Genomic DNA, 21,808 nt, shown 5'->3' with positions numbered 1-21,808 from the left:
TGGCCATTACTGCATATGCGGAGCAAGTTCAGAGAAGAGTGTCCCGAAAAGATGTAGACCAAGGCCAGTAGTTAACAGAGCGGCTCGCACGTTCCCCTGCACTGTATGGCCAAAAGTACGCGGACACCTGACCATCACATGTATGGGCTTGTTGGACATCCCATTCCAGAACCATGGGCATTAATATGGAGTTGGCCCCTTTGCAGCCATAACAGCCTCCCCTCTTATGGGAAGAGAGAGTGCCTGTGGGAATCTGTGCTCACTCTTTGCATGTTAAAGCATTAACATTACCCTTCACTGGATCTAAAGGGCCCAAACCCTGAAAAGCAACCCCAGACCACCAAACTTTACAGCAGGCACCATGCATTGCGATAGGTAACGTTCTCCTGACATCCGCCAAACCCAGACTCACCCATCAAACTTTACACCGCTCCCGCCGACACTTGGTGCTGCGCATAGTGATCTTCAGCTTGTGTGCAGCTGCTCGGCCATAGAAACCCATTTCAAGAAGCTCCCGACGCACGGTGCCTGCGCTGGTGTGTCTTCCAGAGGTAGTTTGGATCTCTGTAGTGAGTGAGGCTAGTGAGGACAGGTGATTTTTTTTTTTTTATTTTTTTTTTTTATACTTGCTTCAGCACCTAGCGGCCCCTATGACTTCTAGATGCCTCCACGTCACAGTAATAGTCCTTACAGTGGATTGGGGAAGGAATTTCATAAACTGACTTGTGGCAAAGTCGGCCATGTTTAAAGTCGCAGCTCTTCATTCCAACCGTTCCACTGCCGATGTCTGTCTATGGAGACGGCTGCCTATGGGCTTGATTTTAAACGCCTGTTAGCAATGAGTGCGGCTGAAACATCAAACCTCAGAAATTAGGATATGGGTCCACGTAGATTTGGGCATTTAGTGTATATTGTTCTTGCCTCTGCGGGTACACGCCTGGTACACATGGGATCGGCTTAATATCCAGAGCATTGTATTCCGTATTTCCTACATGCCCCGTTGCGTATGACCTGTGTGTTCATATGGTGTTCAGTGTCCTCGGTCACAAAGCCAGAAACACTGCTAACGAGCAATTACTTTCATGCATTAATTAGGCAAACGCACACGGATCACCGGAGGCTCCGGTTCTCTGTCCTCTGTAGCCATCTCCCTAATTTCTCACGTCCCCTGTTGATTTTCCCCGTTTTTTTGCCCCCGTCTTGACCCTTCTCCAGAATCCAGTACTGGATTAGATTAGTTTGAAATCTGCAAGTAATTTCACAGCCAAAAACAGTACACAGCTTTCCTATATAAAGCCGTAATAAATCCGCGTCCACGCTGATTATCAAATTACCCCGATAGAGCCTTATCGGAACAGGTAAATGGCACATTACGGAGATGGGAACAAACTACTGCTTTTACCATCCAAGATTGTAGAAAAAGTTATCTTTGCCTATCCCACGACGTCTTTTGACTTAATTACAAGTCTCAGCGGTCATATCATAGCTTTTAGTTTTATTTTTTATTAATTTTTTTTATAATTAAAAATGTGAGCGTATCTTCTAGATTGTAAGCTCTTTTGAGCAGGGTCCTCTAATTCCAAATTGTTATATATGCACTGCAAAAAATGACGGCACTATGTAAAGCGGAACAGCCTCCCAGCACAGGTGGTCCTGAATGTAAGACGAGACCAACGACTGATTAAGATTTGAGTCTTTATATCAGAAGAATGTGCAGACGGTCCGAATGGTTAGCGCTGATGTTGTTTACCGGTGAAGCCGGCCAGCATGCGTCCATCCAGGGTCAGCCGCGTGGGAACAGGCCTTTTAATTTGCCGGCGCTTAGGGAAACATTATTCGCTTGTGCAATCGGCAAGAACTCTGGGTCATCTTAGTGGTATTTGGTGGGAACCCATGGAATGAAGTCTGCGACCTGATCCGTGTGTCTCTAATCAGCTTAGAACGCGAGGGAGGACAGCCATCCACAGCTTGTAAATGTCAGCTTGACAGAAGACCTGCTGGGGTGGAAAAATCTACCCACTCTTTAACATCATCTTTCATAAGGAGAGGAGACATTTTCACATGTTTTACATACTTTTCTCTCTCGTTGTTTTTTTTTTTTTTTTTTGTACATTGATTACTATCTAGAATGGATTCTTGTGGGAGGTCCCCCTCTTTTCTTACTTTTTTTGGTAATAGTGACAGATCCACTAATTACCAGAGATAGAAAAAAAAAGTTATTTTTACAGGATAACAGGATTACAGGATGGTGGTCTTTACTTGAAGAAATTATATCCCCTTTGTTTGCCTTCATAGACTCTCCCCCAGTTATTTGACTACGGATATTGGTTAAGAAATAGAATATTCTCTACAATGCTGCATCCCCTTCAGTCATGTCAAAGCACCGTTTATTTTCATGAATTGGGTCCCATTTTTATAAAGACAACATACCACCCAGATACCGTTTAATAGCCTGACTCCACATCAAGATGCCTTAACTATTAAGCATTATTCTGACGCAAAGTGTAGGACGTTTATTAAGACAGCAAGTGGTGGAATGTTCCTGATGCCTGGATCATGCTTAGATAAGGCAGCTTACGTACCTCCCAACAGTCTCATTTTCTGTATTAAAGTCCCATACAGCTGTCCCACTTTTGCAGGCAGTGTGGATCATGGGCTGATTGGGGAGATCTTGTTACCCCAGGCTTGTAGCTCCCACGTGGGTTCCTTGTGCTCTGAAGCTGAGCACCAGGTGGTGGCTCTTTGGGTAGGGTAGGTGGCCGTGGACCCTCTTGATGTGGCTCTACCCTTCCATCTTGGTTTGGACACCTGAAATATTAGACTTTGCTAAAAATTTACTTTTTTATGTACATCCCCCAATGTATGACAAGCAATGTCAGATACTGCTGCTCCCAATGGTGCGTTTGACAGCTGTATCGTACGGTAATGTGGATTTGTAATATACAGACGTATTTGCGTCATGGTCTTCTATCGGTAGGGCTTCCCCCAGTGCCCCTAGCCCAGTGGTATCTGCTCCCTGGTCGCTCCTTCTGTGGTGGAGACTGCACACACCTCTACACCATGGATTTCTCCTATAGGGTCTATGAACCGCCTGATGCCAGGGGGCAGCTAATGGAGGGGTCTGCAAGTTGGTTGCGCATGCCTCTCTTCCTAGCAGCTGTTCAGGGGGCCCAAGAGACAGCTAGCTTGGGCCCCTAAAGTAATTCTGGACATGAGGCAACTGCTCCTTTAAAAATGTGCTCGGTGAAGGTCTACCTCAAACACTGGAACCCCTTTATAAAGAACATGAGAGATTGCCTTCTCTATATGTTCTCTTATATCTTATCCTTTTACTCTATCCTTGACCGTTACAGTACAAGGATCTGTCCGCACACTGTTTGTATGTCTTCTCGATCCTCCGGTATGATGTAATAGATGACTATGCTCTTTCACTCAAACATATCTTTTTTTTTTCTTCACATGTACAAGAAAAAGGCAGTAAAAAAAATAACTTGCCTGTTTAGTCGGGGAGCCTACTTTGGGCAGACGTCTCTAATTTCACAATATTTGTTAACAGCCTGTCACTAAAGTGACACCGCTGCCGCTGTACATACTCCAGCTGTTACTCCGAGCAGGTCCCTCGGATCCCAGCAGGAAGACGAGGCTGTCTGCAGATGTAAAATTCACAACCTAATTAATGTTTTTGGGATTAAAATGAAATCCACGTTCACGTATGGCCAGGCAAACGAGCCTCTTATGGACGGAGCTATACGTTTGCAGCGTAGAACACAAAGGTCTCACTGTGCAAAAAACAAACAAAACATATGCTATTCTTAAATGAGGACATTGTTGGAGGGGTCCCATAAAGTTCCAAGCCCCCAGGCAAAAGGCAGCGGGGACTGACTCTTTAATGGCAATCACTTCGGGCAAACCTTGTATCTGAAACAAGCAGCTCTTTCTCGTGTCCGTAGAGCGTCGACTGCGCGGTGTTGCATGTGTTTGCCGACTTAAAGCGATCCGCTTTTTGGGGAGTTATTATCCCACAGGAGGAAAGCAGTAGAATTTTATACAGAGTCACTGAATTGTGGGAGAATTCCCTTAGCTGCTCTCTGAAATAGTTGATAAAACGTTGGGCCCTATAAGCTTCACGAGTGAATGCACATTTTTGCACAGGCGGATCCTGCACTTCCTCCATAGCACCATCAGGGCATGGAGTGAAATTTATTTTTGAACTTGGCTAGGTCAGTTATGGCCTGCCCTTATTTATTTTTATTATTTATATATCACAATGTGTGAAAGCACGTGTGCCAATTAATTTTCTTGGTTTTTCACGGTCACCAAACCCTTATGCGAGGCCACGTTTCACCTTTTGCTTTTCGATTTGGCACTTTTGTTTTGGACGCTGCCTTCTGGCGGTGAAGCCTAAAGGGGTTACTTCCTTCGGGAGTGCCCCACGGCAATGGGGTCTCACCCTTCGGGGAGAGTCCCAAGATCCGACCCTCCCATGGGGGGGGGAGGGATTTGTCTGGGTTCCCCTTGTGGGGACCCAGTTTCGTAGTGGGCTTCTGCTGCCTCTTCGGAGCACAGATGCGGCACCAAAGAAGCACGCACCTCGGGCTTCAAAAAAAAAATAAAAAAATCACATACCCACAAAAAAAAAAAAAATCACATACCCACAAAAAAAAATAAAAAATCACATACCCACAAAAACAAAAAAAAATCACATACCCACAAAAAAAAATTAAAAATCACATACCCACAAAAAAAAAAAAAAACATACCCACATGAAAACATCATCCCAACTGTGAAGTATGGTGGAGGGAGCATTGTGATTTGGGACTACTTTGCTGCCTCAGTATAATGTCAGGGTGGCTGTCCATCACCCTATTGGGTGATACAGAAGGAGAATGACCCTAAACATCAAGACTCCAATAGAGCCGTTCACACCAGACATCCTAGGAATATGCCCGAGCTTAAGCAGTTCTGTAAAATCCTCCTGAACGTTGCTGGGTCTGATCCGCAGCTAATGGAAGCGTTTGTTTGAGGCTACTGCTTTTTGTTTGAGGCTACTGCTGCCAAAAGAGGTTTCACCAGTTATTAAATCCAAGGGTTCACTTGCTTTTTCCACCAGCTCTGTGGATGTTTAATGAGTGTGTTCAATAAAGGCATGGAGGATTATCATTGTTTGTGTGTTGTTAGCTTAAGCACATTGTTTTTAATTATACTTGTGAATTAGATGTGTGTGTATGTGTGTGTGTGGGCATTTATGTATCTTATAATTATCACAGTTTTCCAGGGTCTATAAAGCAGATAAAGTTTATCCGATTCAATTAGTTTTTTGGTTCTCTGGAATCTATTAGCTGCCGCATGGTCCAGAAGGCCCACCCAGCTATAAACACAGAATCATTTGCGTCTGCTGTCTTGTTTGTGATAATTTTTTTTTTATTGCTACTTCGGTTTCATATGTCGGACTAATCACTTCCACATTCTGATTAAACTATCAATTGAAACCACGTGGAAACATTGCCATTGGAAGCTATAAGATGCATATATATTCCCCTCCTGAAATATGAATACTATTCTTCACTTCAAATGTCTTTGCTTTTACTTTAGGTTGTGACATCTTTCTTTTAACCTAAATATTTTTTTTTTAGGGGGTTTTTTTTTTTTAATGAGGAAACTGTGAAGGCCAATTTGCTGATAAATGCCCCATTACCCCATATCCTTGGCCCCAGGGCATGCATTAGTATAATGGAATTAGCTTTAATTAAACTAGCCTGGCGAGGAATGTATGAGTCTGAAATAAAGCGTTAATTGTACATGAACACCCTCAGAATCTTGAAAAGTTCAGGGATCTAGATTTCTAATGACCGCTGTGGTGCTGAGTTTTGAAATCCTCATGGAAGAGGCAATATCTCATTTTAATTGTCATGACTGCACGTTAACCTCCACTAAGTGTGTGAATTTATGATTTCCAGATTTTTCTTCAACCATTATTTTTTTTTCATGGTAGAAATTAGTTTGTGTTCCTCTACACGGGCTGTACTGAGGCTCTACTGAACTGTTAATATCTTTTTTATTTATAAAGCGCCAACAATTCCTGCGGTGCTTCTTACAGTCCATGCATTCAAAGGGTCTGCTGAAACTAGAATTGATAGACTGAGAGAAACCGATACATTAGGTGAAGAGGGCTCGGCTCACAAGCTTACAGTCTAGAAGATGGCGCTACGTTTTCAAGTCACAAATATATTCATGACATTCCCATTATGCTGGGATACTGTGATGGTTGGGACACGGTGATGGTTGGGACACGGTGATGGTTTGGACACGGTGATGGTTGGGACACGGTGATGGTTGGGACACGGTGATGGTTGGGACACGGTGATGGTTGGGACACGGTGATGGTTGGGACACGGTGATGGTTTGGACACGGTGATGGTTGGGACACGGTGATGGTTGGGACACGGTGATGGTTTGGACACGGTGATGGTTGGGACGCGGTGATGGTTGGGACACGGTGATGGTTGGGACGCGGTGATGGTTGGGACGCGGTGATGGTTGGGACTAGGGCTGAAACAACGAATCGATAAAATCGATAATAATCGATAACGGAAATCGTTGTCGACGATTTCCGTTATCGATTAATCGAGTGATCGATTCGTTGTTGGCTCCTTTTACTTACCTCCGCGAGCGTTCCCCGCTTCCGCTACTGCACTCTCCGCCTTCTTTTAGTTCCGTGACGGATGTGACGCGTTCCGGAGGTAAGTATTCTTCATGTCTGTGCGAATCGCTCTGTGCGAGTGGCTCCGTTCGCACAGAGCGGTTCGCTCTGTGCGAGTGGCTCCATTCGCACAGAGCGATTCGCGGGGGTGGGGGTGGGGTTTCAGGGGATGCAGGGCAGAGTGGGGGTGGGGGGGCAGGCCAGGGTAGGAGACTGAGTGCAGAGTGGGGGTGGGGATGCAGGGCAGGGTGTGAGTGTGGGGGCAGGAGACTGGGTGCAGGGCAGGGTGGGGGTGCAGGGCAGAGTGGGAGACTGGGTGCAGGGCAGAGTGTGAGTGTGGGTGCAGGGTGTGAGTGTGGGGGCAGGGCTGGGTGCAGGGGCACAGTGCTGGGTGCAAAGTGCCAGGGCTGGGTGCAAAGTGCCAGGGCTGGGTGCAAAGTGCCAGGGCTGGGGGCAAAGTGCTGAGTGCAAAGTGCCAGGGCTGGGTGCAAAGTGCCGGGTGCAAAGTGCTGGGTGCAAAGTGCCAGGGGTGGGGCAAAGTGCTGGGTGCAAAGTGCCAGGGCTGGGTGCAAAGTGCTGAGTGCTGGGTGCAAAGTGCCAGGGCTGGGTGCAAAGTTCTGGGTGCAAAGTGCCAGGGCTGGGTGCAAAGTGCTGGGTGCAAAGTGCCAGGGCTGGGGCAAAGTGCTGAGTGCAAAGTGCCAGGGCTGGGTGCAAAGTGCCGGGTGCAAAGTGCCAGGGGTGGGGCAAAGTGCTGGGTGCAAAGTGCTGGGTGCAAAGTGCCAGGGCTGGGGCAAAGTTTCTTGAACAGTAATAGTCCACCTCTTTTCAGAATGTTTGGGGTTATTTTGTTTCATAAATATTGTGTTTGGGTTTTTGTACTTTGAAAATATTGTTTTTTTTATTACATCATAACAAAATAAGAATGTTAATGTAAATTTTAAGTTGTTTTTTAACATCCAGTTCATTAAATTATTTTAAATAAACTAAAAATTTGCATATTTTTTTTTTATCCGATTAATCGATTAATCGAAAAAATAATCGGCCAACTAATCGATTATTAAAATACCGTATTTGCTCGATTATAAGATGACCCTGATTATAAGACGACCCCCCAAATCTTAATATTAATTTAGGAAAAAAAGAAAAAGCCTGAATATAAGACGACCCTATAGGAAAAAAGTTTTACCAGTAAATGTTAATTCATTTAAACACTTTTTTTAATAAAAGCTATGCTTGAGAAAAATATTTTGGTTTTATTTCCTTCTATTTTCCAACCTGCCCCCCAGTTATGCACATCTGCCCCAGAAGTGCCTTATATCCCCTATATGCCACTGTGCCCCATGATATGCCTTTTAACCCTCTAAATGCCACAGTGCCCCATAATATGCCTTTTAACCCTATATGCCACTGTGCCCCATGATATGCCTTTTAACCCTATATGCCACTCTGGCACTTAGAGGGTTAAAAGGCATATTATGGGGAAGAGTGGCATATAGGGAGGTTTAAGGCATTTCAGGAGGCAGAGTGGCATTAAAGGGGTTAAAAGGCATTTCACAGAGCACTCTGCCTCCAGAAATGCCTTACACCCCTCATTTAACACTCCCCCTCCCTCCTCCAAACTTACCGGTGCTTCTGAGTTGGGGGGGGGCGCATAACACAGGAGGGTCCAGGTCCCCTGCATCTGAGCCCCAGGTGCTTAGTCCGGGCAGCATGTAGAGCTCCACGCGAATCGCGTAGAGCTCTACACGCTGCCCGGACTAAGCACCGGGGACTCAGAAGCACCGGTAAGTTGGAGGGGGAATAACACAGGAGGATGCAGGTCCCCTGCATCCTCCTGTGTTATGCCCCCCCCCCTCCAACTTACCGGTGCTTCTGAGTCCCCAGTGCTTAGTCCGGGCAGCGTGTAGAGCTCTACGCAATTGTATCGTGTAGAGCTCTACGCGACTATATCGCGTAGAGCTCTACACGCAGCCCGGACTAAGCACCGGGGACTCAGAAGCACCGGTAAGTTGGGGGGGGGGTTAACACAGGAGGATCCAGGTCCTCTGCATCGCTGCGGTGGATCTGGATCTTAGTCTCATAATCAGACCTATTAGAGGTCTGATTATAAGACGACCCTGATTATAAGACGAGGGGTATTTTTCAGAGCATTTGCTCTGGAAAAAACCTCGTCTTATAATCGAGCAAATACGGTAATCGTTAGTTGCAGCCCTAGTTGGGACGCGGTGATGGTTTGGACGCGGTGATGGTTTGGACGCGGTGATGGTTGGGACGCGGTGATGGTTGGGACGCGGTGATGGTTGGGACGCGGTGATGGTTGGGACGCGGTGATGGTTGGGACGCGGTGATGGTTGGGACGCGGTGATGGTTGGGACGCGGTGATGGTTGGGACGCGGTGATGGTTGGGTCGCGGTGATGGTTGGGTCGCGGTGATGGTTTGGACGCGGTGATGGTTTGGACGCGGTGATGGTTTGGACGCGGTGATGGTTGGGACGCGGTGATGGTTGGGTCGCGGTGATGGTTGGGACGCGGTGATGGTTTGGACGCGGTGATGGTTGGGACGCGGTGATGGTTGGGTCGCGGTGATGGTTGGGACGCGGTGATGGTTTGGACGCGGTGATGGTTTGGACGCGGTGATGGTTTGGACGCGGTGATGGTTTGGACGCGGTGATGGTTTGGACACGGTGATGGTTTGGACACGGTGATGGTTTGGACACGGTGATGGTTTGGACACGGTGATGGTGTTCCACAGCTTCTTTGGTTCCCAGCATGAGTGCAACATATTGGGGTGTATCCTCTAAGGAGGGAGTTTGCAGGAAGATGAGAATTTCAACTCCCTATCACTTGAGTATAAAGGGAAAACCCCAGTGAGCTTCTCCTGTATAATGTATAATACATAAGGGACTTCCTTAAAACTCTCATGCCTGATTTAGCTATGCATTTTCTAGGGAAATGAGCTGACCCAGAAATTTCTTCAGATATATTATTATATCTTTGTTTTCTAGTCTGCCGCATAGGTTCTATTGTAGCCTCTCACTAATGGAGACAACCAAATGGTTCTAATGACATTTCTAATGAAAACAGTGGGTTGTCAGGTGCCAAAAATGTCCTTAATGAGGTCACCAATGTTCAAGCAGGGTTTATAGAAGGTGACTGTGAGAATCTCCCCAGTCACCCCCGTGCCCTGAGACTCTCAGAGCCACATCCTGAGCATTCTAAATTATGAACATAAAGCTCTCTTAAATGTTTGCATTGAATTTTGGCAATCCTGTAAATTAATGTTACGTCAGATTGGCACGAACCTACATAATTTTTGCTTCATTTTAAGGCTGATGTAAAGGCTTCGTTGATAAACTCTCCAGATGTTCGTTGGTAATAAATCTCACTTATGTTGTATGAGTACATAAACTTTCTAAACATGAAGGATCACATTCATAGAAGGAAAAACAAGGAGAAATAGAAAAGCAACCCCCCCCCCATTCCAAATAATTGGGAACACATAAAGAAGAAATTCCGGCCATGTGTGTTGAATTTAAAATTCTAATTATTATCTAGAGGCCAAAGTTTGGTCTACATGAGATATATTCTTAGCTGAGTTTAGGTCAGCACTGTGTGTTCCAAACATGTTTGGCTATAAATAATGTAATGTATTGTTTAATAATGCTCACTGGGGAGAGCTCTCTGGTATTTTCTCATCAAATCAGAATTTTATTTATTTATTTATTTCACCCCATAAACCATTTAAAAATTTTTTTCTGAAAGCTCGCATTGTGACACAGAATAACGTCTGCATTAACTGTAAAGAGAAATGATGAGAATGTTTTGTGCACTCTATACATCTCCCATGTTATTGAATTAACCCCCCCCCCCCCATGTTATAACCTGTTATGTGTCAGGGCCCGAACTTGGAGAAAGGTTTTCATAGCTGGCTATTATTTTAGGAGGCATGCATACATTATGGCAGTATGTAGTATAGGATCATAAGGAGGCTCTTATGGTAGAAAGAATTATGTACAAAGGAAGGGCAAGGAAAGAAGGCACAGATCAATGACGCTCAACTCATCCATATAACCATTGGCTGCGATAGGTGGTTCTGGTTGAGCTTGAGACCCAAGATGAAAAAGAAAATATTATAGTATTGAGTAGAAATATATAAATATATTCTATTTAATAATTATTATATTATTAATATATATGTTATAATATATTAATATAGAGAAAATATAAAAATATTCCTATATTATTTTTATATTATTAATATATATATATTATAATATATGAATATATAGAAAATATAAAATTATAACAGATTCCTATATTATTTTTATATTATTAATATATATGATATATTAATATATAGAAAATATAAAATTATAACAGATTCCTACATTATTATTTTTTATATTATTTGTATTATAATATATTAATATATAGAAATTATAAAATTATAAGATTCCTATATTATTATTATTATTATTACTAAAGTGTGAAATGTTAAGCGCTGCGTAAACTGTTGGCGCTATATAAATAAAGGATAATAATAATAATAATGTGAAAGACCCAAGTCAGCCAGACTGAAGTTCTTTGTTTCATTTTTTTTTAATTTGTTTATTTTTTTTTTGCAACAAAGCATAAAAAGTTAATGTTTAGTGTTAATAGTAACATGGACACAGCCTAGTGCTAACTAGTAATCAGGAAAAAAATATATGGGCTTCATTATTAGCCCTATATAAGAAACAAAGGCTTCATTTTGTTACTAAACAGAGTCAGTGTATATATACGTTCAGCAGAAATAATGGCATTTTGGTTCATTTGTTTCCTACGCGAGGAAGTGGAATACTATATATAAATGACTTGGCACCTCCAAAGCCAAAGGGCAAGCTTGTCTCCCCCCCCCCCCCCCAAGGATTTGTGCAGATGCGGTAACATTAGCTGCTGTGTGCATGCTATTTGTCACATTTTGGAGCTGAAGCATTTACATGCTCTATTAACTGTGTAAATCGCAGTATTTATAATTTAAAAAAAAACGTGTTTTGTACTGACTATAAACAAAAAAACAACAGTAGGCAGTTAAAAAGAATAGTGGCTAGATTTTTAACTGAATATGGTTCACTGAATTTTTTTACATTTTGTTGGTAAATACTCATACTGTAGTAGGAGTGTGTACGTGTGTATATGTATAGTGCTGGAGTCAGTCTATGAGAGTGTGTGAGTGTATACTGTGGTATTAGTGTGTACGTGTGTGTATATGTATAGTGCTGGAGTCAGTATTTTTATTGTATTGTATTGTGTGAGATTTAGTATGTAATTTTATATATGTATATGCCAGTGTGTATGTGTATAAAAGTGTGGTGCTAGCGTGTATGGTGTTATAGTATGACATTGGGATGAGTGTGTATGTCTGCATATAATGTTAGAGTGTGTATTAGTGTGTGAGGTTAGCATGTATGTACGTGAGCATAGAATGTTAGCGTGTTTGTATGTTACTGTAAGGTGTTAGTGTTTGTGAGCACAGAATGTTAGCATGTGTCTGTTACTGTGTGGTGTTAGTGTGTTTAAATGTATGTTAGTGCAAGGCTCGACAAACCCCAGGCGCCAGGAAAATAACAACATGATTCGGGAAGAAAAAATATCTGACTCCTGACTTTTTGGGCTGGCTCTTAGATCCGAATCAATTTTTTTAACCACTGCTGTATACAGCCCTGGGGGGTTATTACTGTGTTCAGCACTGGAGTTTATGCTTGGGACTTTCCTTTTAAGACCTAGGCGTACCTTCAGGTTTAAATTCAAGCACAAAAAAGAGCTTATTTCCCTCCCTGTTAATATAATAACATCTGTGCTGCACTAAACCATTACTGGGACTGCAAGGGAATATCTGCTGAATAACATACATTAAACTGTTGTATTGGAACCGGATTTAAAGTTAATCGGGGTATATAGAACTGCTTTAGTAGTAGTACCTCACATGTCTTTGTGGTGTCAGGACTAATGTTACCAGAACCTAGACTGGCAGAAGTTTTTCAGCTTGCTGGAGATCATTAGATTTTTCAAAAAAGTCCCCCAACAAAAAGAAAAATAGACCTTCGCACGTGGTGGTGGATTTTCCTTGAAGGTCACCCGTTTCATGGCAGAGTTCTTTACTTCTAAGTAAGAGAACACTACTTCATGCAGCTCTTAATCCTTGCTCAATAGGGGAAGATCAAAAGTTCCGGTAAATCACCCAGGGCCGCTATTCCGAGTTTCACAAAACACAGATTATCCGCACTGAGATCTGGAGTAGTCTCTCACTGTGCAGAACAACCATAAATGTACTCGGCTGAAACACAATCATCTCCAAGTCAGAAGGGAACCATGCATTCAAAAAGTAAAAAGAACATGTGCGTTGGCTGTAATCCTCTTTGGGAGCTGACCCCGTTTGTAACATGTGGGAAAAGCTGGTAAAACTGAAACTAGATTCTGCTTTCCAGCACTCGAGTGGCACTCGGATTACCGCTCTACACGGCCATGGATTTTGCAGCCTACTGATGTTGAAGGCAGTATTGCCAGCGTTGATGGGACATATGAATGACAATCATAAATAATGGTATGGATCAGCATGACAGTACTGATATAAATATAAGAAGTCATTCAATTGCCTAAATCCAATAGAACCTAGGAAACAATATGGCGGTATTTTAGAATCATTCACCTCTGCAGTGAAGCTAATGAATGAGATCATGCAACGGGCTCTCTCACTTCCTAGCTGGCTGCCCATTTAACGTTTTAGAAAATTAATTTTGCTTGTGGGTGCCTGTGGTGGTCTCCAAGCCCGAGCCAAACATGTTAGTGCTACAATAAAAATGTGCTTAAAAAGTGTCAATTTGGCAACGATTTGAGCATCAGGAACAGCATAACGTAGTGAATGAGCTTGGTTATATGGGTCTCGGAAAGCTTATCTGCTAACATATGTATAAAGTCCCAGAAGGGGAGAATTTTGGGGGAAGACCACAATACTTGAGGCAATGAGTGGGTAATGGGTTTTTTTATGTCCCTTTGTGTGTCAGATATGAGTTAAAATATATGATTGTATAAGAAACCATCCTCATGGAAGAAACAGTAAATAAATTGCTGTGATAAATGAGTCCATGTCATTTCTAACTTAGTGGCCTTTACGCTACAGTCCATTTGTTGGCTTGCAGGACATATTGATGTTTCTTGTGGGTTATAGGAAAATGATTTTAAAATTTAGAATGTACTTTTTTTTTCTTTTTGTGAACACTTTTTGGAGTTTAGTTAGGGAATTAAAACCAAACATTTTCAACCACCATTAACACCAATTAAAGTCAGTGAATCAATGTTAAGTGGATTGCTCCATAAGTTTTTTTTTGGTTTCAATTTTCCTAAAAATTGCACTTTTTCTTGGGTGACCATACCTTTTTGTGTCTCTTTGTTAGGGAATGCATACCCACATGCTGCTTTAAATAATTCATTTTCTCTATGGTGTTCTGAGTTACTCATTGACTCTTAAGATAGAAAATATTCATATCATAAATCAGCATTGCTCCACAGCAAATGGAATTTCAGTGCTGATTTTATCATTTAATGTGATTGCAGTAGTTAAGGAGCTGTGGCCTCGCTAAGATGCATTGCTTCGTTCCAGAAGTAGAGCAAATACATAGTTTTAGAATGTTATGTGCTTACTGATTGTATCTTATGGGAGATCTGCCCCATTTCCATTTCATCAGTCTACACCAGTTAACCTGGCTAGCTATTACTGGTCTTAAAGGAGAACAAAATGCGTCCTATAATAATTATATACTATAAAAAAAATTTTTTATTGGCAACACACCAGTACTACTTAAATTGACCGTGTCTTAACTGCCCTTACTGTCGACATTCTATTTGTAGTTTGAACATAAATTATCCTTTCCTTTCCCATTATAGGATTACATTGATGATGTATACAGAATAATTAAGGTTAAAAAGGAAGAGAAATAAATAAGGATAATAATAAATAAAAAATAAATAAAGAGGAATAAATCAGGGTTCCCCAATAGTTGCACCCGGACGCACACTTGCAGGTAGAAATGTGAACAGTCTGTATTTGGTTTAAGCCTTGGCTGGACTTGCCTTGTGAAGAGGAGTTTTTTGTGGGAGAAACATTTGCCGTACTTTAGGGCAGTGGTGGGTGTCTAGAAGATTGCATGGTAATGGTTGGGCCATACCAATTAGGGAAATAGGAGGGGTGATCCCTTTGCCCAGGGTCAAGCAGAGAGTTTTGGGGCCTCCACTGGCACAGAGAAGTCTTCAGTGGCTCCCTGCGTGTCTTTGGGTCACTATGGACTCTGATGACTGTTATGATGTCCATATGTTCACCAGGCGACACCTGCCCCTCACCTCACTCTACTGACCCCAGATTGACTAAGGTTATGCTTTGGGTGAAACACATTAGAAGTGGGGAGGGGGAGCACTCTCGGGGGTACCCACCGCATCACTAAACCATGAGGCTACCATTCACACACACCCCTGTGGTGGTTATTAATGAAGTCTTGCAAGTATCTGTTAGGAGCCATTCTTAAATCTGCTCTAGTGGCGGGATATATATACATATGCTGTGGATGTGATACCCCCACTTTGAACGCACATGGACTTTACTTTACCATATTTTATGGCTTGATTGTTAGTTATTCACTTTCACAGTTTGATTTTTGGCAAGAAAAGTTCCAAAAATTTCAAAAAAGCTGCCGCTACGTCAAATTAACCCTGAGTTTGGCATGACTACCGTATTCCAGGAAAAATTTGGCAACAAGCTGTCTGTACATCAACGCAATCTCAATTTTCCCAATTTTTTTTAAAATGTGCCTTTGACACCTTTATACACAACTTCCCCAGACTGCCTGCCTTGGACTTTTAGAAAGAACCTCTGTTTGCATTTTAATAAATTCCAGATAATTAGTTGCATGTGCACAGCTTGTTTTTATTGTGTTTTTATTATGACACTCCTTAGAAACCCGCTTTTAATTGCCGCTACTGAGTGGTGTTCTGGGTAGCAGTAGCACATTGTAAATCTGCTTCAGAGAACAATGTGACGAAAAAAAATTCCCGACAAAACATTTTTCCTCGCAAATTCTTTTGCAAGTTGCTCCCAGGAGCTGATTTGGAAGTGTGATTTGCAACCGGGGCACCAGATAATTTCAACTGTCAGGGAAAACACTGGCAGCCTGTTCTGTTCTATAGATTCTCTTATTTTGTTATATATATATATATATTATTATATAACAATATATATATCTCAATCTTTATCATGTTCATAGGGAATTTTATTAACCTTCTTACAACTTTCTTCATGTTCCTGATTGCCAAGTTTGTTCTGTTAGAATTAGTTTAACATGGTTTAAAATAGGGTTACGCATCAAAGGAAACAAAAAAGAGTTGACATTCACAAAGTAAATGCACATTTTGTGAAAATGGCTTAATACAGTAGCCTTTTTTTTTCTCCTTATAAATGTTAAGAGCTATGGAAAATAAATTGATATTTCTGATTAGACTCCAATAACAGAATAGCAAACATTCCAAATTAATCAGAGAAAAAAACATCATTATTGGAATATAACATTATGAGCAAAACTAAGATTTTAGGGACCAGCTGGATTTTCATTATTTGCCTTGAAGCGATACGTTAAAAAAAAAATCAATATAAAATAGCAGAACCCGTTGGCAGCCGGCGGAGATTTTTGTAGTAGCCACTTGTTTTCGGAGATTGGTCTAGATAGGCAACAGGGTGACCTCGCTGGCCGGCTAACCTGCTATAAGTAATGAATTACAGCATAAATACACAGCTACTCAACTTTAGTTTCTTCTTCTTTTCTTTTTTTTTTTTAACCAGAAAAGCTATCACTTTTGGGGCTTAACTTTGTCAATTAGTGAATATCGCTAGGTGGTCTCCTCCTGTCGTGATTGCAAGGCTGAGCTTATAGCCGTAATCCTCTTAGTGATACTCTACACATGTAGAACAAAGTTCCCGTCCCCAAATCAATGGGGGCTGATTTGCAAGCGCTCCGAATTAGCTTTATTCTCTGAATAGACGTGACATCTGGTGGAAATCGTGGTGCTGGATAGTGAACTAAAAGAGACCTCTCACTAGCCAAGGTGAAAAGAAGGGGGCACACCCTGGTGGCTTTGGAAGAAACAAAGCAAGTTTAGCCTCTATTTGACTGAAAGACCCTTAAAACGTTGATGGGAAGAGTTGATGAAAGAGCCTAATTCCAACCTACATAAAAGGTTACATGAGGTCCTTGTATCCTATTGTATTTTGAGAAGCCATCCAGAAGAATTGCATCTTAAGATCGTAGCTGACAGAGAGGTGCGAGTCTGCCATTACCAGCCCGTTATTGTTTCCAATTATAAAATTGAATATTTTGACCAAATAATGTGTGGAAACCAATGGTTTTGTATATTTTTATGGGCTTCTAGAGGATTGTCTTTCACTTTCATGTCAGATACATATTTCACGGCACCTATATTAAGAATATTAATTCAGAAACGTGCATAAATCCAACTCAGAACCATACTCTTTAAATTGAGATGCGATGTCTTCATCTCAGGATGTGGTAGGAATTTTTTTTCGTTGTATGCCAAACTTTAGTAAAGAAAATAAAATTAAAAACATAATAAATCAGTGCCGAGGGAGTTACCAGCAAGCAGCAGTATTGGTTTGTGTCACAAGCCTTAATATTTATTAAAAACGGAGTTCATGCTGACCCGAGTTGCTAAAACTCAGACTCAAACTCAGATAAAAACTCGAGTGCAACTGGTGCTTTCAGATATGAATTGCTGTACCCTAATGGGCCAGGTGGCACCGGCAGCTGCACCCCTGTCTCCTTCCACTCCGTGCGGTGGGAGTTTAATCTAAAGCATGGCGGATGGGTGGGTTATTATGTGCTCTGTGATATCAAATACATCTAAGGGTAGACATGTGATTTTAATTGTTCTACCCATACCCTGCTTAATGATAAGACAGCGGCACTGGGCATATACCTCCAGCTCCCGAAAAATCAGTGGTGGGAAAAGACCTAGGTCTCTGAGGAATGACCCAAAAGCAGGGGCTTCTACAGAACGTGTAAGGGTGGAAAAATCGATTTGATCAAGCCATTGAATCAGAACTAATGATAACTTGAAGCTTGTGTTACCTCCAACGGCCATACATACTAAGGCATATTGTAGGTGTGCATAGGGCCACCATCAGAAATCTTGGGGACCTAAAGACAGGGCCCCATGTTCCTTCCATGGCCGCATGCTTGCAATAGGGGCACCAGCCCATAAAGCTCACAATGGGCTGCCAGGCGAGCAACGGCCCAGAGATGGGTCGTGGGTCGTGATGGCCCAGTTCCGAGTAGCATGCCATGAGGGCAAATACGGGGGCCCGTGAAAGATCAGAGAGGCTGGGCCCCATACACAAGAACTGGTTGTACCCCCTGATGCCAGTCCTAAGTGTGCGGGAGTATGTATGTTTTCAGGATCTTCCTTCATGAGTCAACCTGCTTAATAAGTATTTTGTTCTGCTAGATCCATTACAGGCGTAATATGTCAGGAATATAAAAACATTACTCTACAAGATCAATTATTCTTGTATTTGTATCTCTCAAGTCTTTGTTTTAATGCGAAACACTCCTGCGTTTGGGAAGTTTCTGCCCGCTACACGATTTTTTTGATAAAGTAGTCCCCATCAGCTCCCATATTCATCATACTCTTAGAACTCTTAGAACTCTATAAAACATATCCTAGATCACCAACGTCCGGAAGGAAAATGAGATCACATTTTAACCTTTGCATGTTACACTATTAATGCGTTCCACCTGATAACTTCTCCCTGGAACCTCTGAAAGTACCGGCAGAGCTTTACACAATGACATATTATCTCTCGAGCATTTTTTCCATAATTTGTGTCTTAACGTTTTTCTCTTTCTCCAAACAGGCCACAGAGACGTTGTTTCGAATGGGTGTCACTAGAGGTTACATTAAACCAATAAGGCACGGAGAGGTAAGCATTCTCACACGGTTTATTTTTTCTATGTCTGGAACCGTTGAAATATTGAACCATAACGCATAGATGGTGACGGCCGAAAATAAGTAATCGGTCAACAGTAACATAGTAGTTAAGGTTGCGAGAAGAAACAAGTCCATCAAGTTTAAGCTCGCTGCTGATCAAGAGAGAGGCAAAAAACTCTAATTAAAGCGATTTCCAATTGTACCTAAAGGGGGGGAAATACTAAATGGCATCTGATATCTCACTGGATCCTGTATCCCTGTATGTTCATCGAGCCCATATGTAAAGGCATCTGTCTGTATGCCCAGTGCTCCAATTTTACCAAATCTTTCGGAGGAGCAACCTCTAGTCCAGGCTGATTGGCTGAGACTTGCACTGACGGCAGCCAATCATCTGTCAGACAGACAGTTACAAAAAAGCGAGATGTATGACATCAGCTGTTTAACATATCTGAAGATTCCTATGCCAATTAAGAACCGGCCTCTCTTAGAGAAACGTTTAATGGTCCTCTGATGCTACCCATCACATGTTTACCATTTGTTTTAGAGAATAACCATTTTTGATCATTTCTGATATAAGCAAACAGAGTTTCTATTTGTCTGGTGAGACGTCGGAGGCTTTATTTTAGCGGCGGAGGACATCAAGACGAGATACTATCTTATCTCGGTATTTACACAAAGATTACAATATCGCGGCGGGGCTTTTGGCGCTGACGTTAAAATTAGAAGATGCCAAGAATCAATTATATCAGCCAGGTTGGCAAGAGCCTCAGGTACGGCTTCCCCTTGAACAACAAAGAGAGGATTATGTGGAGCATCACGAAGAATGAATTGTTTGATTGAGAAACTAGGATTTGGATGAAAGAAACAGTGTTTAATGTAACATGTATACGATGCAACTTGAGTCCGAATAGAACTTGCCATGTACATCAATTTTCAGGACAGTATTTGAAGGGCCTTTTTTGTTTTTTAGATTTTACATTTTTAGTTACGTCATTAAGGCACCTTAAAAATAAAAGTATTTTGTTACATTCATTTTAATATAGAAACCAAATAAGCTCCTGTTTACTAGTAATAGGAGGGTAATCTAAGATTCCTAGAGTCTAAATACACCTATGCAGTGGTGCCTGCAGAATAAAAAAAAGGAATATATATACATATATATACATGCATACATACACACACCACACACGCACTACTGGTCAAAAGTTTGGGGTCACTGAGCTTTTTTCATGGAAAACAGGGACATTTCTGGTTGTAACAGAATTACAAAAGGGTTTTCTAACCATCAATCAGCTTTTTAAACTTAAACTTGGATCAGCGAACACAACGTGCTATTGGAACACAGGAGTGATGGGAGTGATAAAGGACTGTTGGAACACAGGAGTGATGGGAGTGATAAAGGGCCATTGGAACACAGGAGTGATGGGAGTGATAAAGGGCCATTGGAACACAGGAGTGATGGGAGTGATAAAGGGCCATTGGAACACAGGAGTGATGGGAGTGATAAAGGGCCATTGGAACACAGGAGTGATGGGAGTGATAAAGGGCCATTGGAACACAGGAGTGATGGGAGTGATAAAGGGCTATTGGAATACAGGAGTGATGGGAGTGATAAAGGGCCATTGGAACACAGGAGTGATGGGAGTGATAAAGGGCCATTCAAAGATAATCCAAACTGCAATAAAAAAATTAGTAGGCACAAAATAACTTTGCTGAGAATTAGAATTTAGAATGTTTTTATTAATCCATATGAATGCATCCGTTCCTGGCTCCTATATGTTTTTGCAGCCCTGAATTAGTATTTTTTTTTTATTATTGCTATAGCAGAGCTTTTGGTTTTTCAAATTTTGTTACAAAACGGCCAGCAAATGTTTGAAGTAAACTTTTTTGCGTACGTACCTCCCGTGCTACCAATAAATTTAAAATCTTCCTTCCCGCTTCCAAGTTCTGCATGGATTTCCCCGGGTTATATGTCGCTACTATAACGAACTGGGTTGATTTTAGGAAGCTTTGGAATAGAAAAGGTCTTACAGAATCCCTTTGGGTGAATTGTTTGTGAATTAATCATGCATTTCTCGAGTAGCAGTTGCAGTAGAATTCTACTGATGTTGGCTCAACCTACTTTTTAATGTTTAGGTCAGTAGAAAATATATCTATAAGCGCATGAGCGATAGTTGCCGGTAACTAAAGACGCCAGGTCTGTAAAGAGACCTTTGTCTTTGAAGCACTTGTATTTCTTGGTTGCTTGTTTATTGGCCTCCCGAGAAGTCGTGTTTCGCTGCTGCATTTTATTATACGTTTTGTAGGGTCTCTGTAGTAAAATGTCTAGTAACACCCCCCCCCCCCCCCCAAAGAACCTCTCGCATCCCTGTGTTTAATTTGGCTTTCGGTTACCCTGTGGATGTGAGTTTTCTATGAGAATTTCCAGAGGTCAAACATTCTCGGAGACCTCAGACCACAATGTTGTTCTTGGAAAGTATAACTCTCCAGCGAAAGGTTACTTGGCCTTCACAACCTCCTAAAAGAGTGCAAATTTAATCCCTTTGGGATACTGTTTTATTATTAATAATCTGCAGAGTTTTATAGCTCACAGGTATATATTTTTAGTGGGAATATTTAACAGGTTTTTTTTGCTACATAAACATTGCCGTCGTGTCGCGTTATTTCACCAAGTAATAGCTGAAGTGGAATTAGTGTTTCTTCTGCGTTCCAGCTGTCTGCTGTAAGTTAAATGAGAACATGAAGTCATTTTAGGAGTATGGTATTAAGTCAATCTTTTATAATAGCATTACATATGCGATTATTAGGTGCATAGGGAATATTTCCATATGTTAGACCAATGACTGGTCGGTTTGATATTGTTAAACACTGACGTGGCCAAATTAAAGAGGTAAAAGTAATATCTGAATGCATCTAGGACCTAATGTATAGGCCTTGGCACCCCACCATATCGTTTACTGGTCTGTGGTTCTCATCTTCTCCAGCCATGTTTGATTGTAAAAAAAAAAAAATAAGCTTCTGCTCTAGGTTTCAGAGCCTCACTAAAGGAAAGAAATCATCATGTCTGGTCTCTTTAGAGAT

The 21,808-nt window shown here is 41.8% G+C and overlaps 1 protein-coding gene across 2 annotated transcripts in view; it reads left to right on the top strand.

Moving 5' to 3' along the window:
- The window catches only part of LOC149280618 (transmembrane protein 135), a 136,206-nt gene that overhangs the window by 39,961 nt on the left and 74,437 nt on the right, over positions 1–21,808 (top strand). The window contains exon 5 of one of the 2 annotated variants that reach the window (XM_089500318.1): positions 18,654–18,719. The exons of the other annotated variant lie outside the window; for it this stretch is intronic. Coding sequence (XP_089356444.1) covers positions 18,654–18,719 — 66 coding nt within the window. The remainder of the gene's footprint in view (positions 1–18,653; positions 18,720–21,808) is intronic. 2 annotated transcript variants of the gene reach the window in all.

This window comes from Sceloporus occidentalis, unplaced genomic scaffold, assembly GCF_023333645.1.
Source record: "Sceloporus occidentalis isolate IW3139 unplaced genomic scaffold, rSceOcc1.0.p SCAF_151, whole genome shotgun sequence".
Classification (NCBI taxonomy): domain Eukaryota; kingdom Metazoa; phylum Chordata; class Lepidosauria; order Squamata; family Phrynosomatidae; genus Sceloporus; species Sceloporus occidentalis.
Note: the sequence above shows the minus strand (reverse complement) of the source record. Positions and strands in the feature narration are given on the sequence as shown.